This window comes from Ceratotherium simum, chromosome 22, assembly GCF_057802395.1.
Source record: "Ceratotherium simum simum isolate JZ-2026a chromosome 22, ASM5780239v1, whole genome shotgun sequence".
NCBI lineage: Eukaryota > Metazoa > Chordata > Mammalia > Perissodactyla > Rhinocerotidae > Ceratotherium > Ceratotherium simum.
In genome coordinates this window covers 50,406,943-50,432,965 of record NC_141921.1, presented here as the reverse complement: position 1 = coordinate 50,432,965, position 26,023 = coordinate 50,406,943, and the positions used below count along the sequence as shown (strand labels likewise).

General features: G+C 48.1%; 1 protein-coding gene across 1 annotated transcript in view; it reads right to left on the bottom strand.

Annotated features, from left to right (window-relative positions):
- Window positions 1-17,573, bottom strand: part of SSU72 (SSU72 homolog, RNA polymerase II CTD phosphatase) — a 31,841-nt gene extending 14,268 nt beyond the window's left edge. The window contains exons 1-2 of the mRNA XM_004425485.3: window positions 17,317-17,573; window positions 4,350-4,493 (exon numbers count right to left, since the gene is read on the bottom strand). Of these exons, the coding sequence (XP_004425542.1) occupies window positions 4,350-4,493; window positions 17,317-17,396 (224 nt within the window). The 5' untranslated portion in view covers window positions 17,397-17,573. The remainder of the gene's footprint in view (window positions 1-4,349; window positions 4,494-17,316) is intronic.
- Between the last annotated feature and the right edge of the window lie 8,450 nt (window positions 17,574-26,023).

Below are 26,023 nucleotides of genomic sequence, written 5' to 3'. Positions count from 1 at the left end.
GTGGGGATTTACAATCCTACAAATCGTTTTTCTTTTTACCTTTTACCCCAAGATAAGAAAAAGTACACAGTGAGGTGGGTATATAGATAAATTAACCCAAAACAACCTAAAGACAATGAGACTGAAAGGACAGAATGGATAAATGGTTAAGAAATAACCTGAACCCAGAAGGTAATTCCAAAAGATCCACGAGAGATTAGAGAAGTGTGCTGGATAGAGGCCCCCATGCTCAGCCTCCAATTATGCAAATGAAGGCAAAACCCAGGAAAGTGCCGTATCTGCGTTTCCAGTCAATCAACTGTTCACGTGTTAAAAATCACAAGAACTATATTTAGAGCTACATGTTTACTAGCCTTTAAGACAAGTGGTTTTGTAACTCACAAAGCAATTATCTACTGACAGGTTTCAAGTGGACATCGAACTTAAACTTACAAGGACGACTCGACTAGAGCCTCAAGAGGACACTGCCAGCCCTCTCCTGTCACACGGCCCCTCCCTCCTCTGTGACTCCTCCACCGGCTGGCTCCAGCGACGTGCTCCGTTAGGTCACAGACTGGCCATTCTCACATTTAGAAGAAAATAACTTATCTTTTCACCAAAGGTACTCCAAGGAAGCTGAGGGTTCAGCTGTGGATTCCTCAGTCGAACGTGGAAAGCCCTGGGAGGAAGCTCAGGGGTGGAAACTGGCTCTAGAGGAAAATGGAAAAAAAAATCCGGAAGCCTTCACCACTTGACCCAGGGAGCTACCTAGAGCCACATGGGAAACACCAAGTTCAAAGTTGCTCTGTATTCAAAAGGTTCCAAAGCAAAGGGAACAAAAATGTTAAGGTCAAGGGAGAAAAATTTACAATTAAAGATGGGCAGTTCAGTACATGCTACAACACAGATAAACCTGGAACACATGCAGGGGAAGAAGCCAGTTACAGAAGACCACATGTTGAATAACTCCATTTACATGAACGTCCAGAAGAGGCAAATCCATAGAAACAGAAAGGGGACCTGTGGCTGCGGGGACGGGAGGCGTGCAGTCCAGGAGCGGGGGGCAGTCACTGCTACCGGGTTTTTATGGGGCAATGAACACGCTATAAAATCTACTGTGGTGATGGCTGAACAACCCTGAGAAAATCAGTAAACCTACGGAATGGTACACTTTAAATGGATGAATCGTATACTGTGTGGGTTCCATCACAATGAAACTACTCTTGATAAAATGGACAGTTACCCTCATTAAGAGAAATCTGAAGAAAAGATAATTTCTTCTTTGTCTGTGGAGGGTCAAGTGAACTTGTACTTCCTGTACTATTGGGAGATAATTCCCAGAAGAGAAATGGCAACATACCCTGTTAACCAACCCAGTATTGCTTTACCGACTAAAACAACTAGTTTAATTTTAGTTTAACAAGGTTTCCATCCTGACAAGGTTTCGAATCTCCAGCCCCACTGCCCTGTAGAATTCTCAGGGGCAGGATCTCCGGGGACCAAAGGCCCACATTCTGCAGCCACCCAAGTGTCACCATGAGCCCGAGGCAGGTGTCTTTCAGTCCCTCAAGGCATGCTCCTGCTCAAGGACAAAAAACCAACACCACCTATGTAGAGCCAAATAGTTAAGAAATAAAGTGCTTCGACACTAACTGGACTACTGGCCAGAACTTAGTAATCACAGGGCCCCACAGACAGCATCTTGTGTTTGACCCGGTTCTCAGGAATACCGTGAGGTGTGCACACACAAGGAAACCGAGGCCAGCTGCATAGCGAGCAGATGGCAGAGCTGGTCTGCGCCCCGTCCCTCACCACCGGGCCATTTGGCCTCTGCCCAGTCCAGTAGTGTATTCCTACTGTCATGTCATTCTCTCCCTTGAAAATTCAAACACTGACTGAACATTGTGTTCTATTCTTGGGTTACATCTTAAAGTATTTTCTAGCTTTCACTGCACGTTCTAATAACTGTCATTTCTGCAAAGGCCCAGGCACCCATGTTACAGGCCTGGGTTTCTGCCCATTACTTATCAAGTGTCCCCTCCCATGTCAGCAGGGCACCTCCCAAGTTGGGCGCCGGGCCCCCACTGGCCTCCCTCACTGCTGTTCCCTTCACACACACCAGACCAGAGCCCCTGCCCTGCAGGGTCGTGCCAGCGTCCGCAGTGACTCCTGGAGCACGTCTCTCCCACTGGCCAAGGGCTCTACTTGGGTAGCTCGAAGCCAGGCACCAAGCACAAGGCTATCTTGCCCCCTGCGTACTTCCACCTAGAAGACAGAAGTCCCACCCAAGTGAAGTCAACAAACGGACAAAGATGTCCCTCCCAGAGCCTCCTGAGGGGTAATCAAAAGGGGAAGTGACTTTCCTACACAGGGTCCCCGGGAGGCAAGTCTGTCGGTGACAATGAGCATAACCACTGCCCCCTCCAACCGCCATGCCTTCTGCATGAGGCAGCAAGTGCGCACGTACACACACACGGAGTTGTCTTCTGGACTGATGTTCCTGGGGAGATCATGGACTTGTACAAAGTCACCCCATAAAGAAGGAGATTCTGAAAGGTTGGTCTCTGCTCCTTCATTTACAACTACTAGGGAGATGCACATCATCCCTCCTACTCCAAGTCCCCCTGGACTCGGTCTTTGTAAAATGTGGGAAGTGCTGCCCATTCCTAGCAACAGGAAGATCACAGTCGGCTCCAATGTGAAATGGCCTAATTTATCATAATTAAGGGAGTACACACAGAGTGTTATCAGCTGTTTTCATTTTTATCATTGAGCACAAGAGTTTAAAAACAGCATGGTAGTAACTGAATAATCTTCAAAAACAGATGGGGTCTCAAGATAAGCTTAATGTCACATGGAGAGTTTATAATGCAATTAACAAAAACCTTTTTCCAGGGGGAAGGAACTTGTGGTTCATGCTTCTCTGCAAGGCTAAAGGCAGCGCTCACCACAGAGAATTTCAGGGAGAGGAGCATTTCCGAGACCCTCAGAGAGCCCAGCCTTCCTTCTTGGCCCAAAGATGTGAGCAGAGCACGTCACTGCAACACAGACACCAGGACACAGAAGATGCTTCACCAGAAACACTCAGGGAGTTTTTCCCAAGACAGGTTCTGGGGCTTCTGAGAAAGGGGAGGCACACAGAATGTGCACTTCAAGATCTCTGAGGGGCTTCTGCACGCCTGGGAAGAGCCTTGGGTCTGCTGCCTGGAGGGCTGGCTCTGGAACCTCAAGTCCTGGACTCCCAGGATCACTGGATGACAGGCGCCCCACCATCCACAGCAACCCACACACACTCCCACGTGCCCAGCTGTGGCACTGACAGGAAACACTCATGTTTCTGCCCCATGCCTCCACTGACAACTTTTTAATTGTAGCTGGGGGACGAGAGAGCACAGAAGGCAGATGTAGTAACCACCAGGGTCATTTTACACTTTGCTAGAATGACCTGTGGGGCCACTCCCAGCTAACTAATTAATCTCAAGATGTACAGAAAACATTTGTAGTTTATTAAAAATTGCAAGTGTGCCAACGTGAAGACAAAGCTTTTCATTTGGTGTTTATATTCCTTTCACTTGGAGGACATTTGGGCTCCATCCTAAAAACTACCAATCACTCACTGGGACAAGAGAGGCCTAGCAGTTTTTAAGTAGCTGGGGCAATCAAGAAGTGTCCCAGTCAACGACTAGGCAATGATCACCAGCCATACAGCTTGGTGTCACACTCGCAAAAACTCATGGAAAAAACACCTTTCTTTCACTCAAGTCTCAGTAGCAGATCCAGTTAGTTCTGTCTCTTCCTGAAATGAAGTTCTCCCAAATTATCTGCTGCTAACATGCTTCCTTTGGTAGTAAACTGGGCCCGCGCTGACCTGACCCTCTGGAAACATCACCAGGGGGGTGAAGCAGCCTGCCAACACGTCTATCAGTGCACACCCGCGCACACACGCGCACACACACCTACCTGCAAAAGAAAGTAGTGGGCAGCCCTGCAGTGTGGAAAGCCACGGAATCTGTGGTTTCCGCTTTCCTCATCTAAGCTGCTCTGATTAGTATCATGTCAGAACCTTTTCCTGGACTGTCAGTAAGGACGTCACGTTTATGTCCGCATTCCCTACACATCCACTGCCCCGGATCGCTCCAACCCTTCGACTGTCCACTGAGCACCAGGAGCAGAAACCCGGTTCTCTTAAATAAAGGTGGGCATGCTGGCATCACCTGTGCGGTGACTCAGCACACCGCGAGAGACAGCCACTATCCGCCTGCCTCACACGGCTGCCCTGAAGTGGAGGTCAGAACGATGCACGCGCCACAGATAACACCTGCCAGAGACAACCACTCGGAGGTTTTTAAAAGGGCAGCCCGCTGGGATACAGTTCTTTGTCTTTCCTAAGGAGATCATTGTACATCTGATCATATGTGGTTTTGAAATCATAAACATTTGGCTTGTCGGGTGCTGGTCCTGGAAGCTTCACGTGAGTTCCTGTTCCAAAGGACCGGACACTGAATCCTCGTTTGCTGAAAGACACAAAAAGAGAGAGAGAATCACAGTTGGATTAAATAAGACACAAAATTCTAAAAACAGGGGATATGAAATGGGAAATGGACAAAGTGAACAACTTTGTTGATATTAAAAAACATGTTTTAAAATTCTTAATTTTAGATATTTTATTCACAAATTTTAAAAAACTTCTGTAACATGTTACACAAAAGCTAGATGAAACCAATCACAATAGAAGACAAAGGATCCTTTAACCTACGGGCTCAATCTGAACACTGTGGCTCTGTTTAAAGCCTTGCTCTAAAATTTCTGGGGACTTCAAAGGACTGTCGACAGGTGGAATTAGGGAAGATTTCATCTAGGACATTTCTGTCATCTGCTGGCCTCTGTGTAGGACTCAGGTTCACAGAATCCCTGTGTTCTGATTCCTAAGAAACTTGTAAAGATTTGACCGCATGCTCCACCACAGGACACTCTGTTCGTCCGGTTTCCCATGCCCTGCACTGTGGGCTCACCAGGACACCAGAACCGAGCACCAGGAGCGGCCGGCACGCGGAGGCACCTCTGGAGCCTGTCGCATTATCATGTCAGCTGCGAGGGCCAAGAACAAACAGCATCCACATTGTGGATACTCTCTTGTAACCTAAAAAGTCAAAAGATAAGGAAAATGACAAAATATGCTTCCTAATAAACTGGGAATGTGCATGAAATGCAGCCCCTATGAGCGACAATTTATACCATAATAAAGAAACATCATCTCCAAACAAACAATAAAGTGGTAAGGTCCCAAGACGCGTCTGTCATCACTGATAACCATACTGTTGAGTCTGTCACAACAGGTTATGTGCAAAAGTTAGTCTGGTACAGAACTTGTGTTCTTTCAAACTCAGTCAATAAAAGTAGAAGTTTGAAGTGTTAAAAGTGTCTTCTCACAGGCCCGACCAGCTCTGAAATTGCTGGTGAAAACTGTCTCAAGCTGTTTCATTTTTTTTTTATTGCAACTCAGGGGATATTTGGTCATGTCTGGAGACATTTTTGTTGTCACAACTGGGAGGTATGGCATCTAGAGGCCAGGGAGGCTGCTAAACATCCTACATGGCACAGGTCAGTCCCCAACACAGAATCACCCAACCCAAAGTGTCAACAGTGCCTTACATAAAGAAGAGCTCCTACAAAATTAAATGAATAAACCCCACAGAAGAAGGGGCCAAGGTGTGAACATAAAAGTCACAGGGAAGGAAACGGCTGAATCTCACTCATTGTAAGACAAATGCGTCACAGGAAGAAAGCTCTAAAGGTCCGGTTATGGGTGAGCTCTCTCCCACTGCAATGCCAACACCATGGGGAAGGACATGGTCCCTTTTGCTCACTGCTGTGTCCCCAGCACCCAGAGCAACGCATGGCACACAATAGGCACATAGTAAATACCTGCTGACTGGTGAATGAATAAGAGTCTTACGATGAGGGAGAAAACCAGCACTCAGACGGTGCTGCTGGAAGGGACGGGAAAGGCTCTGGAGGAGAACATGCCGATATTTAGCCAATGAAAACCACTGTCACCTCCAACCCGACACTTCATTTCTAGAAGCCCATTCGACGGGATGCACGCCCACATCTGCAGGACATACCCTGCAGCCCTGACAGTAACCACCACAGACGAGAAATAACCCTGTATGTCCATCTACACAGCAGGGTGAATGAGCGCTACATATACTGCAATCTCCTAGAATCATTCAGTGAAAAAAGCAGAGTGGACATGCTCAGACTATGGCAGCGCAGGGGGTGCCCGGGATGGGCTGTCTCCACGGAGGAGTTGGGCTACCACACCTGGCACCTACACCAAGTATCAAGTGCGCACGTTTAAAAAATAATTTTAAAAAGCAGTTCTCATCTAGTTTAGATTAAATACCTCACCTGAGTCCTCTGAGATCACTAAATGTCTGGTCATGTCCCTTTGTCCCTAGAAGTCCCAAGCTATGCAACTAGGCCCCAGAATGTCATCCGCGATACAGAACACGGTGTAGCAGCAGAGACTAATGGTCAACAAACCAAGGCCCACATACACCTGAGCTTTAAAAGTAGACTTAGAGACAACCAACATTCCGATGTTTAATCGCAATTCCAGATCCTGATGACAAGGGAGGCTAGGAAGTACAGCTGTCAGCCGAATGCTGTGACCAGAGGGCAACACGGCCAAGCCACCGCACACGGACAGCAGCACACCTCAACTCGCCTGCCCTCCCAAGAAGGTGCACGCAGACCATTTTCACCCCAAATCTGAACTTGTTTCCTTACCAATTCAGATAATGTACAATTAAAAAAGTACTTTCTGGGCCGGCCCCATGGCTTAGCGGTTAAGTGAGCACGCTCCGCTGCTGGTGGCCCAGGTTCGGATCCCTGGCACACACCGATGCATTGCTTCTCCAGCCATGCTGAGGCCGAGTCCCACATACAGCAACTAGAAGGACGTGCAGCTATGACATACAACTATCTACTGGGGCTTTGCGGGGGGGACGAATAAAAAAAAATAAAAAAAATAAAAGTACTTTCTGCCAAAGCACTGACAAGCCTGTGCTGCAAGTCATCTCGACAACAGCCAAGGGAGCCGAGTTCTTGTCCGGGCACCCACTCCCTGCAGGTGGTCATGCAAGGGAGGTCAGCTGGGGCACCTGCTTCCACGGAGGCCACGTTCTCCTACTACAGTAACAAGGAACAAGTCACGGCCATGAGCACCAGGGGAACACACAGTGGTGGGTCACACTTGTCTTGCTGACTTCACAATTTGTCACTACTCTGAAATAAGCAGCTTAACCTTTCAGTTCCAAGCCAAGCCACCTCCCCCTGAAAATGCCCTAAAGGCACTCTCCCAGTGGCCTGCGCTGCTCCGGCAGCTTTTAAAGGCTGTTGAGGGGCCTAGCCGGTGACACCAGTGGTTAAGTGCGCGTGCTCAGCTGCGGTGGCCAGGGGTTCGCTGGTTCGGATCCCGGGCACGCACCGACACACCACTTGTCAAGCCATGCTGTGGCGGCGTCTCATAGGAAGTGGAGGAAGATGGGCACGGATGTTAGCCCAGGGCCAGTCTTCCTCAGCAAAAAGAGGAGGATTGGCAGATGTTAGCTCAGGGCTGATCTTCCTCACAAAAAAAAAAAAAAAAAAGGCTGTTGAAATGTGAAAAATGTGTATCATTGAGGGAAAAAGGAAATTATTGCTGAGACCAACCCTGGCTCTGCAGGCACATCCTCCTCCTCAGTGTGAAGACCCCTGTCAACCCTCCAGTCCCCTGTGACTTGACTGCATGACTCATGGAAAAGCCCCACACCAAGTATCCCTACACTGGTAACTGGGCTGCAGCGACCACCTCACCTGTGTCCAGAGGTGGGCTGACCCCAAGGGCACCAGGACCATTCACAGATCCAAACCATGACTACCCAGCACCACCATGCTGGGTGCCAGGTCAGGGCCAACAAGACTAGGAGCTGCCTCCCTGTCCAACTGCGGGGGGACAACAATAAAAGAGAACAAGTCATTCAGGGAGGAGGTGTGCTATGAGAAAACAAGACCCCCCAACGACAGGACGTGGAGCTGAGGCCAGCAGTGCCTACACAGAAGGGAAGGAGGTCCTTGCAGAAGGAGCAGCCAGGCCCAGGTGCGGGGACAGTGCTGGAGGACAGCATGAGGCAGCCCTGGTGACCTCTGAGAAGCGCATGGGCCAGCGTAAGCTAAAGGTGTGAATTAACCAGGAGGTAACCCTGCCGGCCAGGTAACGTGGGGCCAGCAGGGACACCTGAAGCATGCATGTACCTGTAACCACTCTGCGGGTCTGGCTCCAAAGCCTGCTCTTTTCACAGGCTCTGAGGTGAAAGATCTGTCTTTTGGTAGCTCTGATGTTTAGAACAAGTCACTTGAAACCAAATGAGGAAACTGGATGTGCAAGAGAGAGAGTACCTTTTGGGGTCAGATTTGGGGTCAGAGTAAGAAACAAAGGTTGAGACCATTTTTCTTATGTGACCCATCAGCCACCTAAGAAACCTGTTCCAAAATGGGTCTCAAACATCATTTTGGGCAAGAACGGGAAAAGCAAAAAGCTTTCAACAAAGATGTGTGAAAGATTCACTTAGACACAGTTCATTCATCACTCTTTCAAAAAAACATGTAGTTTTATATAACTCAGTCATCTCCTTTTGGTCATTCCTTTGAGACAGACATAATTAAAGAATTTATTAAAATGAGCCCAGGCACAACTACTCTTGAAACACATTAATGAAATTTGTTGTTAGTGCAGTTGAGTGGATTCTGACTCCTAGGGACCCCGTGAACAGCAGAGTGGAGCCCTGCCCAGTCTTCGTGCACCATCCTCTCCTCTTCCAGCGCTCTATCAGACGATACTCCACTGCTATTCATAGGGTTTTCACAGCTAATTTTTTCAGGAGTGGGTGGCCAGGTCCTTCTTTCTAGTCTTAGTCTGGAAGCTCCGCTGAAACCTGTCCACCATGGGTGACCCTGCTGGTGTTTGAAATCCCAGTGTCATAGCTTTCAGCATCACAACAACACACAGCCACCACAGTGTGACAACCGAGACAGGTGGTGTGGTTCCCTGACCAGGAAATGGACCTGGGCCGCAGCGGCAAGAGCACCGAATCTTAACCATCAGACCACCAGGACTGGCTGTTAATGAAATATCCAATGAATAACCCTTAATTTAGCCAAGCAACAGCAAAGGGAATTATTTAATCCCCAATAGCTGAAGTTTCAAAAATTAGAAACCACCATGCTTTCTACTGGTGGCAGGTTCACCATTTCATTTTGATTCAACAGTATTTCCTGGAGTTTACTATGTGCTAGGTAGGGACACAGCAGTGATCAAAACAGACCCAAATCCCTCTCCTCAGATACTCTGGGGGGACAGGGTGACAAAATAAGTAAAACATCTGGTCCACAGGACCGTGAAAAGCTCGGCGACAGAGAAAGCCATGGGCCAGAAGCGGAGGCAACAGGGAGACTGGGAGGTGGGAGAGAGGGCACCGCCGAGGGTTCTCAGCCCTGGGGGCACCTCAGGGCACATTGCACCCCATGACGCAGAGACCTGGACAGGAGTAGGGCAGGCATGCCACCTAAAAGCTGCCACAGGGTTCCCGGGAGGCCACGTAAGGAGAGCCCTGGTGCAGAGTCTGACACCACCCCCCCCCCACCCCCGCTGGAGTCTGAATTGTTTGCAGGGCACCACCTGGCAAGGCCCATCTCCTCCACTCATCTCGTGTCATATCGGGGTTTGAGGTTTGCATTAGGGATCCAAATGGAACACTCTCCATATCCCTAAAAGTTAACCATCCCAAAGAACCTGTCTCCGCCTTCCACCTGACTGACCCCTAACAAGGCTTCCAGGAGGACGACTGCTGGGTCTCCAGGACAGGGTGAAGCCTCCCCTGTCAGAAACGGAAGGGGTGTGTGTGTGGGGGAGCCTGCAGCCCTCTCCTCAGCGCTTTTCCCAACTTTCTGAAACGTTCGTCAAGCGTATTTAAAAATAAAATGAAACGCAGTTGTTTCTTCCCCCAACAAAATGTTCCCAAGTGGCAAAAAGGCTAATTAGCAACAGAAGCGCTGTTTCTTCTAAGCTGATGCAATTGACGTAACAGCCCATCTTGTGCTGTGACAACAGTGCAGTGTGACAATTTGTTTCTTATATAAAAGAACTGAACACTATAAAAATATTTCTGACAACCAAAAGGCTTTGTTTTGTCTCAAGGGCCAACTGTTTTGTGTGTTCAACTAATTTCCAGAAGTATTTATCAAGTGTCTTTACAAGTATCAAAAATCTATCACAAAGAAACTATCACAGAAAATGTTAGGGCCGGCCCCGTGGCTTAGCGGTTAAGTGCGCGCGCTCCGCTACTGGCGGCCCGGGTTCGGATCCCGGGCGCGCACCGACGCACCGCTTCTGTGGCCATGCTGAGGCCGGGTTCCACGTACAGCAACTAGAAGGATGTGCAGCTATAACATACAACTATCTACTGGGGCTTTGGGGGAAAAAATAAATAAATAAAATTATAAAAAAAGAAAATGTTAAATTTTGGGAAATAGAATTGTTTCTATTGTTATCCCAATGGCTAAAACTAAAATAAAAATGTTAAAATGAACACCAAAAAGGATCATAAGAAAATAGCCAAATTAACAGCATTGAGTTACGGTATTTTTTCTCTTTTCTTTAGTGTGGTTATCAACCTAATTTAAGGCATTATTTTGGCTGAGACTGAAACACTAGACCCACTGCCAACCTTCTGAAAGCATGACCTGTCTAAAACTGGGACACGATGCACTTACAATCCTAAGTCACCTTTACTGTAAACTCACGCACTGCTGACCAGCCCAACTACAGCTATATGACCACGTTTACAGAACACAAATCACCTGCTCACAAGCCATCACACTTAAATGCTTGCCTGTAATTTCACTGTGGTACAGCCAATAAACTGAGAAGATAAACTCTTTTGAAATCGTAACATTCCAATAAAATTTATGTCATCACAAGCAAAATGTGGGCCCTAAACACATCTTGATAAACGTTTTCTAGGATTTATTTCATTCTTATCCTCCCACAAGGACAAGAACAAAATGGAGAGACTTCTAAGCATGAAGCATCATTGGGTGTTGAGCTTGACAAATGGCCATTACATTTAGCTCGTCAGCACCCCTGCTCAGACGTCCCTCCTCCAGGTCTGCTTTTCCTCAACCCGGCTTCTCATAGGCCACCTTGCTCTGCTGGCCACTGCCAGCCTCCCCAGCGTCTCCCCCTCTACACAATACCAGCACAGACCAGGTCCTCTGTATCTGGTACTTCAGATGGCCCAGCAACACAACCACCATCAATGTGCTTCTTCCAGCTCCAACACTAAGCAGTCCTAAGCAAGAACGTGCTACTAGCCATGTGTGAACCTGTGAACTGTCTTCCCCACGCTGGGCTCCACTTGTTCTCATCTATAAAAGAAAGTTGGAGATGATCCCTAACGCAGTGAAGACAGCTGTAGCTGCAGAAGCCGGTACCATGCTTGGTCTGCCCAGATCTGTCTCAATGTTCACATTCAAACAGAACTCTACCTTCTTCCAACCATACTCTTGATCTTAGTTCTGCTCCTGAAGACAAAAAACAGAACACAATGCACAGTCCCTTAAATCCTATGAAGGCAAATGTGTCTCCCTGTAAGTGCCTCTTCCACATCCTCTGCCTTTCTCTTAAGAATGTGATTCAAATCCTTTCACCTTCCCAAATGGTTTCCAGTTCACTTTCTTCAAATGTACCCAGAACCACAACATCAAAGATGCAAGGGCCGGCCCAGGGTTGTAGCAGCTATGTTCACGCATTCCGCTTTGGCAGCCTGGGGTTCGCTGGTTCGGATCCTCAGCAAGGATCTACTCACCGTTCATCAAGACATGCTAAGGCAGCATCCCACATACAATAATTAGAAAGACCTACAACTAGGATATACAACTATGTACTGGGGCTTTGAGGGGAAAAAAGAAAAAAAAGGAAGACTGGCAACAGATGTTAGCCAAGGTGGCCCTCTTCCTCAAACAAACAAATAAACAAATAAAAAAGATGCAGCCAAAGGCGCTGCAGGGCACAGCCAACTACCCCTCCCTGGCAAAAGACAAGAAGCTTCTTGGACGGTCTTCAAGACCAGAGAGGGATTCAGCACTGTGATTGGGAGTGTGCTGTGTCAGGCTGCCTGGGTTCAAATCCTGCATGTTTGTGTGACGGCACAATCTCAGGGAGCAGAGACCCGGTCCTGTCTGGTGGAGGTTGAGCACCTCTATCCCAGTGTGGCTTGGGGCCCACGTATCTGGTTACGACATTAAGACTTGAGAGCCCCACCCAACCAGAGGATCACAGGACCTCAGCTGACTGCACTCCCCACACCTCGGACCCAGAGCTCCTCTTTTCTCCCATCTTGAGTCTCAGTTCTTTTTTTTTTTTTTTTTGTGAGGAGATCAGCCCTGTGCTAACATCTGCCAATCCTCCTCTTTTTTTTTGCTGAGGAAGACGGCCCTGGGCTAACATCTGTGCCCATCTTCCTCCACTTTATATGGGACGCCGCCACAGCATGGCTTGCCAAGCAGTATGTCGGTGCGAGCCCGGGATCGGAACCAGCGAACCCCGGGCCGCCGCAGCGGAGCGCGCGCACTTAACCGCTTGCGCCACCGGGCCGGCCCCTTGAGTCTCAGTTCTATTACTCATCATGACCAGAGGCTCTTGTGTTCAAATCCTGGCTGTCATTCAGGAAGCCGGGGCTTCTTGCTCTAGGTCTTGTCTCCTCACCTGTACAAGTGTGGACATCCTAAGAGCTGTGAGAATGAAATCAGATGGCGTTGGGAAAGTCCCTGGCACAGAAGTGCTCAACAGATGGACTCTTTGTTTCTTCCACATTTGCAGCCTCTCTGCTCATTTCGCCAAAATCACACCACCCAGGAAGTCATGATTGAAAACATACTAAAAATTCAGTACAGGAATTTACAGAAGACTTTCCTTAAAATTTGTTTTGAATTGCTACAATTAAAAATATATCTTCCGGGCCGGCCCCGTGGCTTAGCGGTTAAGTGCGTGCGCTCCGCTGCCGGCGGCCCGGGTTCGGATCCCGGGTGCGCACCGAGGCACCGCTCCTCCAGCCATGCTGAGGCCGCGTCCCACGTGCAGCAACTAGAAGGATGTGCAGCTATGACAGACAACTATGTACTGGGGCTTTGGGGGAAAAATAAATAAATAAAATCTTTAAAAAAATATATATATATATCTTCCGGGGGGAGGGAGGAGGGTGAAAGGGATAATTCGGTACATGTGTGTGGTGATGGGTTGTAATTAGTATTTTGGTGGTGAACATGATGTAGTCCATGCAGAAATAGAAGTACAATGATGTACACCTGAAATTTTTACAATGTTATAAACCAACGTTACCGCAATAAAAAATTAAAAAAATAAAACAATTCCACTGGAAAACAATAAAACTTATAAGAACCTAAAAAAAAAAAATATATATATATATATATATATATAATATATATATATATATATATCTTCCTTGGGCCGGCCCCGTGGCTTAGTGGTTAAGTGTGCGCTCCGCTACTGCTGGCCTGGGGTTCGGATCCCGGGCGCGCACTGACGCACTGCTTCTCTGGCCATGCTGAGGCTGCGTCCCACATACAGCAACTAGAGGGATGTGCAACTATGACACACAACTATCTACTGGGGCTTTGGGGGAAAAAAAAAGAGGAGGATTGGCAATAGATGTTAGCTCAGAGCTGGTCTTCCTCAGCAAAAAGGGGGAGGATTGGCATGGATGCTAGCTCAGGGCTGATCTTCCTCACACACAAAAAAAAATGTAGGAGATGGTTTGGAACAAAAAAATAAATTAACTGGCTCCAAAGGGAAATGTTAATCCATGGAGAACAAAGAACAGCAGGCCTGTGGAAACATACAGTCTATTGACACCCTCTAAAAATCCTCAAGGACTCCGCAGACTGGTATTTGAAAATAACGTAGTCTCAAAAGATCAAAAATGATCACTCCAGGGAACATTATGACTACCTCTAGAAAATGCCAACATTACTTGTATTTGACACGCCAGAAAAATACAGTCCAAGCTGATTTTCAATAGGACCAAAGGGGGGGGGCCCTCACTGATACACTACCTACCATGCAGGTTCAATTAACTGCATTCCCTTTGATATTGCATTTCAGAACCTTTCCCATGCAGTTTTGTGTAGTTGTAACCAAACTGCATACACAATTTTCCTGCTTTTTTAACTTATCATACCTTTTTTCTATGCTTTTCACAAACATCATCTTTAAGACTGGAGTCTCTAAATCTGACTTTTATAAGCTCTCCTAGCTGTAACAGAAAACCATCATACAAATTTCCTAAAAATGTTTTTAAATCCTGTAAATAATCCCAATAGAGATAAAGCCATGAATAATTTTCAAAAGTGAAAATGACATGAAAAGTTGTTCAGTCTCAACAGAAATTTTAAAACTAAAGGAAGGGTCAGATCCTTTTTTGTGCTCTGGCAGAATGAAAAGATGAAAATAATGCCCAGATTGTGAGGAAATGGGAATTCTATAAATAGGTACTTTTCTGGAAGGCAGTCTGGCAAAATGTATGAAAATGTCAAATACGCCTACCTTTTGACTCAGTGATTCTATCTCTAGGAATTTATACCCAAGAAATAACCAGAAAAGCGTGCAAAGATTTATATGGCACAAGAATGTTAACATCATAAGACTGAAAAATACAAGGTCGAAATGTCTACTAATGGGGTGTTGGTTACAAAATTAACCACCACAGGATTCCTCTGGATTCTTGTGCTGTGGTTTTCTAACCACTGCCATCACTCAATGTGAGTAGTGTATTCAAATTCAATATATCAAAATGAAAGTAGAAATGAATATTGAGGGGCCGGCCCTGTGGTGTAGCGGTTAAGTGCCTGCACTCGATGCTGGCGGCCCGGGTTCAGATCCGGGGTACGCACCAACTTACCGCTTGTCAGGCCATGCTGTGGCGGCATCCCATATAAAGCAGGGGAAGATAGGCACAGATGTTAGCCCAGGGCCAGTCTTCCTCAGCAAAAAGAGGAGGATTGGCATGGATGTTAGCTCAGGGCTGATCTTCCTCACAAAAAAAAAAAAAAAAAGAAAGAAAGAAATGAATATTGAAGTCAGACCTATGTTCACGACATTACGTGAGGAGACATGACACAACGGTATTCTGGTCTCCCTTCAGTGTGTGTATGAGTACACAGAACATCCAGAAGGACCTACCCCAAAATGGTACTTGGAGTGACCTTTATCTTCTTCATCTTCTATGCATTTTCTACAATAAGAATTCTTTGCAACAAGCAAATACTACTATTTTAACAAAGGAAAACATCCCCCAAATATAGGCATTTTAGAAATTAAAGATTCATGTCAAAAAAAATTCACATTCATGATATCAATAACGTTACCCTAAACTTACCTTTTGCCGTCATTCTCTTTTTACGAGTAAATGTGCAAGACAGTCAAGTGGGCAGAAGCACAAGTAACATCTCCTACTTGGTGATTACCAGGAGGGGCTCTTCTCCCTCCCCCTCCCCCCACCAGGAGACCCAGTGCTGGGCCAGCTCAGGCCACTGGGAACTAAACAAGGACTTGCCATCTTGTAAGGACTGTCTGATTTCATTAACAAAGTTGCTACAGGTAATTAAAAAGCAGCTCCCTTGGGACATATATATGGTGATGGACAAACAATAATGTACAACCCAAAATCTCACAATGTTAAAAACTATTAAAACATCAATTAAAAAAAAACAAAAAACACAGCTCCCTTGGTGAGGTTTCATCCTGACTTTGTTAGCAGATATGGCAGGAGAGCTTAAACAAAGGATGCCAGCCCCACCAAGCTGGAGGAGATGGTCTCCAGTTCTCTTGTTATTCTAATCAAAGATATGAAATTTTATTTTCCAGGAGTGTAAACTTTGCATTCTTTTGCTTAAATTTACCAAACTTTAATGACTCTGAAGAGATAAATGCGGTTTGGGGATTAGACCTAGCACAGTGTAATTCTAGCACGTTTCTAATTTTAAAACATTACAATATAAAAAATTTTAGGTTAAAAACAACCTTCACGTTAATTTGTTACGGTCGAAGCATAGGCCACTCCACCAAAAAGTGACATTAAGCGAATACTGTGGACAGCGTGGTAGATGTTAGGAAGAATTAAAACTCATAATTAGAAGATTGTGGACACCCGACACTACCAGCTTCGTTAAGAAACGAGAGGCGTGGGGAAATACTAATTTTCCCCAAGTTAGCGAGGCGTCAAAGCTGAACTGGGGCAGCAAGACAGCGAGGCATTGTTGTCTTTTAATGTCCACGTATGGAAACTTCGGGAGAAGAGGCACTTTCAACTTTTACTCTCAGTTAACATGTATACCTAATTTTAACTGTAATGCAAGCGGTCAATTTCACATTTGGTAAAGTGATTTTGAACGAAAAAACTATATCAAACAGCAATAAAATTTTATTCAACACATACAACGCCAGGGTCACAAAAGAGGAGTTAGTACTGAAATATAAACTAGGAGTGCGAAACCACACTCACGTGGATTCCAGAAATTACCGAACGAACACTTTCAAGTGGGTAGGGAGGATTTTTTTGTATGAGGCTTTAAAATGTAGATAGGAGCAAATACAAAGTCATGAAGTTAACAAAATAGGCCATTTCCGTTTATCTAAGCCTCGTTCTATCCTGAGTTTACGTTGTTCGAGTTTTCCAGCAGATCTGGTAACCGACACGCCCTGGGGACGCAGGGGGCGGACACTATCATCTTGTAGACCCTCACCTTGGCCTTGGCACTTCCCGCCTCACCGAGAAGTATTTTACAGAAGGCCCAACGCAAGGCATGAGTGCAAAGGGGACCAACCAGCATCAGCATTTCGGGCTTACTGGGAGCTTTGAAGTTTCCGCGACGCGGGAAATTTCAGCTCAGAACCTCAATTTTCCCGCGACGCTAAACACACGTGAGGACACCGCGCGGCCGACCGAGCCTTGTCGACTCCTCGCTGCGCTCGGCCCCGAGGCCAACGAGACCGGATGCGGCGCGGCCCCTCTGGCGTCCTTCAGGGGCCGCCGCCCGGCCGCCGGCTTCAGGCCTGAGGGGCCAGGAGCCGGGGCCGCCGCCGCCCAGCACGGGCCGGGGTCCGGGAGCCAGGAGCCCGGGCCGCCGCCGCTCAGCACGGGCCAGGAGCGGGCGGAAGGACGGCCGGTCGGCCGGCGTCCGACGGGGCGCGCTGGGCCAGGGCGGAGGCCCCACTACCTGAGGATGTTGTGCGCCTCCATGCTCCGGTTCTGGTTGCTTGAGCACACCACCGCCACCCGCAGCGGCGACGACGGCATGGCGGCGGCCGCACCGTCCGCGACTCTCCCGCACCGGGACTCCCACCCAGCCGCGGCGCTTCCGCGCGAGCAAGATGGCGGCCGCGGCACCCGGAAGTCATGACGCGGAAGCGGCGCCGTCGGCCACGTAGCGCGTCGGGACGCGCGGCGCGGGCGTGTGCACGGCGTGCCGGCGGCCTCCCCGCCCCGGCCCAGAGCGCCGGGCCGCGAACGGCGGGACTCGGTCCCAGGGTGCCGGCCGGCGGGGACGATGCTGCTCTGGCGTGCGCGGTCGAGGCCTGCGCTCCGCACAGGGGCGGCCTGCCAGCCCAGCGCCCCGCGCCGGCGTCCTGACGTCACAAGGCCCGGCCCCAGTCGCCGGGAGTGACGCGTAAGGCGCCGCGCCGGAGCCTGTGACGTCCCGAACGTCCCGCGTTGTCGCCGGGCCCGCGGGGACGGTGGTGGGAGATGGCTGTTCGCGACCCGGCGTCTCCCGGGACGGCTCTGCGCGCCCCCTCCGTCCCCGTGGGGCCCGTGGTTCTTTCTCCTGCCGCCCAGGCGCTGCCTCCCTGGATCTGCGCTGCGCTCAGTCTCAGCCTGTCCCTGGGACCCTCCGTGTCGCTCCTTGCGTGCCCCTGCCTCTAGTCCGAACCCCTGCGCCGCCCCTAGAACGACCGCCACGGCCTCTCACCACCCAGTCCCCGGGCTCGCACAGACGTCAGCACACCGCTCTCCGCTGCAAACCGCGAAGTTCAACATTTAAATGAGGTTTTGAAAGTGTGTGGAGAGGATTAGAGAGGCAGCGGAGGTGATATGAGGAGGGGACCCGTGGAGACCTCGTGCGGTGGGAGAGCAAACTGACCAGGTCCTGGGGTTTGTTAGGAGGGCTGCGGGCTTGAGATTTGGGGACATGCTACGACAGTGAAATTAGTCAACATGGTTTTGTTGTCTAGCCGCCTGGATGCAGGCTTGGAGTGGGAGCGCAACAAAGGGTAGGGGGCAAGGGAATTGCGATTTCCTGCCATGGATTCAGAAGTGGGTGACGTGAGGGATAAGGACATGCGAGGATGGCGTTAGTGGAAAGGCACGATGCGCGCCGAGTTGGAGTTCCAGTGGAGTGGAAGAGATGTCACTAGAGTGAGGCGGTGGTAGACTAGGATGCTTGAAACAGGATGTGGAAGTGGCTACTCTTTGAATACCTGTAGGCGAGGTGTGACCATAGGCACGGGTGGAAGTCGGTCTCCCTTTTGGAGAGGAGGTAAGAAACTCAGAAGCCAGGGTGGTGAGGGACCACCCTCACTGAGACTGATGTCTTCTTGTCGCTCGTGATGTTTTCGTGGAGAAAAAGGCTGAGAACCAGGCGCTCGGAATCCTGAAGGACCTCTGGGCATGATGAGGGTGGGGGAGGACAGTGCATGGCTGCAACAAGGAAGCATTTACTTGGAAAGACTTGGGGGTTTGAGGGATGAATGGAGGAGGACCGAGGGCAGCTTCCCCACCTGCCTTCTGTATATTTGAATGTATGCAGAATGTGAATCCAAGAGGACACACACCACAATGTGGAAGTGAGACAGCAGGTATTTATGGATAGTGGGATTAAAGGTGCTTTGAATGCCCTTTATACTTCTATGAACTTTTTTACTTTTTTTTTTTTGTTTTTTTTACTTCGTATTTTCTTTTACATTGACAACAAATAATAGAACTATTTACATTTTGAAAACAAAACCCCTCCATGGCTTCTCAAGTGTGCTCAATTAACCCGAATTCAAAGGCATTGTGGCCTGACAGTACCTCACCTCTCCCTGCATCCTGTTTAGAACTTAATGGACCAGCAACTGAAAACTGTCCTCTGCCTTTTTACCTCTGCATGTGCTGCCCCACACCTCAAGTCTTAGTCCAGTCATTGAGATTCAGATAGATGCCACCAACTTCAAGAGCTTCCTCCTTCCTCCCTCTTCTCCCTCTGGCCTTTTTGTGCTCCTGACGCCACATTCAACTTGCTCTTGTGGCTCTGCACATTTATTTTAGCACTCTGTGCTCCTCTGCCTCACTACATTCACAGACTCTGAGCTCTAAAGGACTAAGGCCTCCATTTCCAGCCAAGATGTCTTCACTGCCTTACATCCAATGTATTTAGAACTGATGTCCCTGCGGCGGCACTCACTGATGGATATATATATATATATCTTGATAAATATCTAGACACATATATACACACGCACACGTATACCAGATATGCAATTTGTAAATATTTTCTCCCTGTCTTTGGCTTGTCTTATTCTCTGATCAGTGTCTTTCAAAGGACAAGTTTGATAAAGTTCTTAAGTTTGATAAAGTACAATTTATCAGTTTGTTCTTTTCTGGATTGTGCTAAAATATCTGATATGAAAAATACCCTGGATGGGATTAATGACAGATTAGACATTGCAGAAGAGAAGGTTAGTGACATTGAAGACATACAAGTAGAAATTATAAATGAGACAGAAAAGTGAAACAAAAAAAGGATGAAAAAAATGAACAGAGCATCACTGAGCTGTGGGGCAACTTCAAGCGGCTGATACATGTGTAATTGAAGTCCCCAGAGAGTGAGTTTGCTCGCTGGCTGGTTGGTGGAGGCACTGCTCCTGGCCCAGCTTGAACTCTGGGGAGTTTTCCCTCTAATCCTTTTGTTGGCTCTTTTCTTGGCCTCATATTTTCCTCACACACATACACTAGACAGTCCTAAGCTATGTCCTCTTTCTTCTTCAGTGTTCTGCCCTGTGAGCTCTAGCCATCTTGGCCTCCCAGATCCATTCTCTCAACTCAGGGAGACCACTGGGCCCTGCCTGAATCCCCCTTCTTGCTCCACATCCTGAAAACTCTCCAGGCAGTAAGCTGGAGCAGTCATAAGACTCAACTCGTTTGTTTCCTTTCTCTCAGGGGTCATGGCTGTTCGTTGCATTATGGCCAGTATACTTAGAACTGTTGTTGCACACATCTTGGCTAGCTTTTTAGTTGTCTCAGGTGGAAGAGTAATTCTGGTCCCGTGTTAGTTCAGAGTCTCACTAAGTCAACTTGAAAAAGAGTAAAATGTGGAAACTCACCCTACAGATATTAAGATTTATCGAGATTATAATAATAAAGATCATGTAGTACTGTTGTAGGAAAAGACAAACAATAGGCAATACAATAGCCCATAAGCAGACCCACGTATATATGGGAATGTGGTATACGATATGGGGTACCACGTACTGGAAAAGGAGGGATTGTTTCTGTAGGCTGGGTTGGGAAAATTGGCTCAGTGTATGGATATAAAAAGTTGGATCCCCACCTCACACCATATATAAAGGTAAACTCTAGATAGATTAAAGGCATAAATATGAAAGGTAAAATCAGAAAGCCAATCGAAAAAAAGTAGGGAAATATATTTATATTCTTTGGGTGTGCAAGGATTGCTTAAGACCAAAAGAATGCATACAACATCTAGGAAAAAATGATAGGTCTGATATCATCAAAAGTAAGGATTTCTTTTCAACAAAGGACACTACTGACAATGTTAACAGCATAGGAGAAAATTTTTGCAACATCCAAAATGATCAAAGATAAGTGTCTAGAACTGTGCTGTTCAATACAGTACCCGCTAAACATATATGGCTATTTAAACTGTAGTTTAATTAAAATTAAAAATGCAGTTTCTCAGTTACACTAGCAACATTTCAAGTCCTCAGTATCCACATATGACTAGTCAGTAGCCACTGACTAGTAGACTAGTGTCTACTGTGGATTGAATTGTTTGTGTGATATTGTGATTTATAAGAAATTTGGTCATTCAGATGACCAAAATATATTTCTCACATATATTTAGTCTTCATCCACAGTTCCTGGCTCACAGCTCCCAAAACCCTTGGAATTTTCCTCAGTGTCCAGAGTGGTAAAGGTGTCTTACTTATGTTAATGAGGTGACTTTTGTACCCCACCCAAGGGTAGGGGCTGGTTGCCAGGGGAACCAGCCGTGATCAGAGGGTTGGAACTTGCAGTCCCACCCCCTAGTTTCTGGGGAAGAGGGGTGGGGCTTGATGTTGAATCAATAGTAGGTGGTCAATTACAGAAGCTCCTTTGTTCAGGACCTCGCTCTGTGTATCTCTTCATCTGGCTGTTGATTCCTATCCTTTAATGTCCTTCGTAATAAATCGGTAATCTAGTAAAAGTTTTGTCAGCCATTTTCTTGAGTTTTGTGAGCTGTTCTAGCAAAGAAGGGGGTCATGCAAACCTTTGATTTATACAGCCAGTTGGTCAGAAGCACAGGCAACAACCTGGGCTTGCGACTCGCGTCTGAAGTGGAGGGCAGTCTTGTGGGACTGAGCCCTCTTGCTGTGGAATCTTACTCTATCTCTGGGTACCTTCTAGTGTCAGAATTGAGTTGAATTCTCAGATACCCTGCTGATGTCCCAGAACTGCTTGTTGGTGTGGGGAAGAGTATGCGCGTGCGCGCGCGCACACACACACAGAAATTGGGTCTAGGAACTCTTTTGCAGTTCACTGAAAGAATACGTTGAAGTCCTAACCCTCAGTACCTGTGAATGTGACCTTATTTGGAAATAGAGTCTTTGCACATGTAATCAAATTAAGATGAGGTCATAATGAATGAAAGTGATAATCCAGTGAGTGGTGTCTTTTTGTGTGTGTGTGTGTGTGTGTGTGTGTGTGAGAGGAAGATCAGCCCTGAGCTAACATCCATGCTAATCCTCCTCTTTTTGCTGAGGAAGACTGGCTCTGAGCTAACATCTATTGCCAATCCTCCTCCTTTTTTCTCCCCAAAGCCCCAGTAGATAGTTGTATGTCATAGCTGCACATCCTTCTAGTTGCTGTATGTGGGACACGGCCTCAGCATGGCCGGAGAAGTGGTGTGTTGGTGCGCACCTGGGATCCGCACCCGGGCCACCAGTAGTGGAGCGCACGCACTTAACTGCTAAGCCGCAGGGCCGGCCCGTGAGTAGTGTCTTTATAAGAGAAAGGAGAAGGAAATTCGGACACAGAGACAAGGAGGAGACATTCAGAGAGGAGAAAGCCACATGACAGGCGTCTTTGGAGACTGGAGCATCCACAAGCCAAAGAACCCCAAAGATTGCTGGCAACACCAGAAGCTGGAGAGAGGCATGAAACCAATTTTCCCTCAGAGTCTTCATGAGGAACCAATCCTGGTGACACCTTGATTTCAGACGTCAAGTCTCCAGAACTGAGAGAGAGTACGTTTCTGTTGCTTTAAGCCCCTCAGTTTGTGGTAATATGTTACAGCAGCCCTAGGAAACTAATAAAGCACAGATGAACATTTCCATAATTTCAGAAAGTCCTGTGGAACAGTGCTGATCTAGAATATTTGTGGAACTCTTGAAAATCAAGAGGAAAAAGCAATGGAAAAAATGTATAGGGGCCAGCCCAGTGGCGTAGTGGTTAAGTTCATGTGCTCTCACTTAAGCGGCCTGGGGTTCACAGGTTCAGATCCCAGGCGCAGACCTACATACCACCCATCAAGCCATGCTGTGGCAGCATCCCGCATACAAAAGAGAGGAAGACTGGCACAGATATTAGCTCAGGGCCAATCTTCCTCACCAAAAAAGAAAAAAAAAAGTACAAAGAATATGAATAAGCAGTGCGTACAGGGGAAATTGAAATGACTAATAATAGTGATGCGCAATCTCTCCAGTAATCAGAAGAAAGCAAATTCAGTTAAAATTGGGTTACGCAGCCATCAGATTGGCAGAAGCTAGAAAATTGGATGATACAGTGTTGGTGAGAAATCAGGGAAATAACCCACCTGCACTGCTGGCAGGAGTGTTAACTGCTTCAGCCGTTAGGAACAAATGGACAATGTTGGCGAAATTCAGTCTCATGTCCCTGAGACCCCTGTCCCTCACCAAGAGGTTCTTGCACAGGCCCCTGAGGAGGGTGGGAGGGTTTTCACGGAAACACTGCAGCTCCCCGAGTTCTTCCCAGGGGCCAGGGCAAGTGACGATGGCGGCTGCACGCACTAGAAACCGCATGTGACGGACAGAAACGATGAAATAGGGGCCGGCCCTGTGGTGTAGTGGTTAAGTTCCCGGACTCTGCTTTGGTGGCCCGAGGTTCAAGGGTTCGGATCCAGGGTGCAGACCTATGGAACACTCATCAACCATGCTGTGGCGGCGTCCCACATACAAAATAGAGGAAGATTGGTACAGATGTAGCTCAGGGACAATCTTCCTCACAAAAAGAAAAACATTTTTGCATACTGCACCATTGATAAACCTCAAGGACATGGTGTTGAGGAAAAATAAAAACAGAAAGTCAACAGCACAACTGACGTAAATTAGAAAGTGGCCATACACAGGGCCGGCCCCGTGGTGTAGCGGTTAAGTGCCTGCTGGCGGCCCAGGTTCAGATCCCGGGCGTGCACCGACGCACCACTTGTCAGGCCATGCTGTGGTGGCGTTCCACATAAAGTGGAGAAAGATAGGCACCGATGTTAGCCCAGGGCCAGTCTTCCTCAGCAAAAAAAGGTTGGCGTGGCTGTTAGCTCAGGGCTGATCTTCCTCACACACACACAAAAAAAATGGCCATACTGAGGACACCTCTGAGTCCGAGCCGATGAGGAAGACAGGATGAGGAAGACGGGTGGGCGTGGGAAGAACCTGTTGGACCAGAATCCAAATTGAGCAGACGGATAGAGCTGCCAGGCGCAAAGGAAGGAGACAGTCCAGATAACAGCGGGGGAGGGGAAGAAAAGGCTGCTTATTGAACACAGATGACCGCAGAGCTGGGGCAGGCATGAGGGAGCTGTCTCGCCTCCTACTCCCCACCCTTGAGTAGGGAGGCCCAGCTCGGTTATGTGTGACCAGTTGAAGCCACTGAATCACACACAGACATACCAAGGGAAAAACAGAATAAGAAGCATATAACATCCCTGCAGATAAAGAAGGCATGCCAGAAAAGAGAGAAAAACTGAGCATTTCATCACAAGCTAAATGGAGTTAGAAGATGATAAAAGTTGTGAAAGAACACCTTGCAACAGACACGGGGAAAAAACTTTACTAAGATCATTGGAAAAAATGAAGATTTGAAGACTGCTGCTACAACTTAGAAATAAAAGGATAAGGGCAGGGCCGGCCCCGTGGCTTGGCGGTTGGGTGCGCGCACTCTGCTGCTGGCGGCCCGGGGTTCGGATCCCGGGCGAGCAGCGATGCACCGCTTCTCCGGCCGCGCCCCACATGCAGCGACTGGAGGGATGTGCAACTGTGACAGACGACAATCTGCTGGGGCTTTGGGGGGAAAAAATAAATAAATAAAATATTAAAAAAAAAAAAAAGGATAAGGGCCGGCCCCGTGGCTTAGTGGTTAAGTGCGCACGCACTGCTACTGGCGGCCCGGGTTCGGATCCCAGGCGCGCACCAACACACTGCTTCTCCGGCCATGCTGAGGCCGTGTCCCACATACAGCAACTAGAAGGATGTGCAACTATGACGTACAACTATCTACTGGGGCTTTGGGGGGAAAATAAATAAATAAAGTTAAAAAAAAAAAAGAAAAGGATAGATTTCTAAAAGAAAATTAACCGGGGGAAAACCTGGGGAACGAGCTGCACCAATGACTCCTTAAAAGAAAGAGGTAGTGAGTAGCTCCGACGCTCCTGCCTTCAGAGGTGGAGCCAGTCCCCCTCCCTGGAATGGACCACACTGCCCCCTCTCAGCCAGCGCTCCCCAAGGGCACTCGGCCAGTCTCCAGAGACGTGGTTGGAGGAGGCTCTGGGTGTCAGGGACCCAGGTCGAGACTCAGGCTGAAGTAGCCAAATTACTCATCCCCCAGGTCAGGGTCTCCAGCAGCTCCCTGGCTATGCCCCACCCTGCCCAACAGCCCTGCCCCCACCCTGAGATCACCAGGGAAACGCCAGCCCCACAATCCCGGAGAGAAATGTCTCCTCTATCTGCCCTTGATCCTGCCTGCTGCACTTGGTGTCATCTGTCACCCTACCCCGCCACCCAGCCAGCGCTGAGTAAACTGGCTTCTCCAAAGTGGCCTGAGATCAGAGGAGCAAGCAGCTGCTGGGGGCCGTGGGGAGGGGCCTGGGCAGGCAGGTCTGTATCCCGTATCCTGCATCCTGGTGTCACTGCTGGGTCCCCAGAGCTGGCCACGCGGGGGCGTTCAGCACACGTTCACAGAACGATTGTGGATTATTCCCGTTGGCTAAACGAGGAACACGTGCTGCGGATCAGGTCTGGATGAGGTTTGGGGGATGAGCAGGGAGTCGGAGTTCTATTTTGCACACAGAAGCCAAGACAGTGAGAATTTCAAGGGCCACGTGCCTGGAGCTGGAGGAGGGTCAGGCTGGGGACGTAGCCCTGGGGGTCTTGGCCCAGAGAGCACCTCAACTCATGGCAAAGATACGAATAACAATGGCTACAATTTATCTCTACCTGTGAGTTAGGTCCTATTACTATTTCCATTTTACAGATGGGGAAACAGAGGCACTGAAAGGCTGCATGGCTCTTAAAATGCAGAGCCAGGACAACAGCCCAGGCAGCCCCTCAGTGTTTCGGAATCAGAGCAGAGTTACTTCTCTTCCACGACAGAAAATTATAAGCTTAAGTATTTTCAGGCACCAGAGAGAAAAGCAGTCTCAACCAACGAATGAGGCA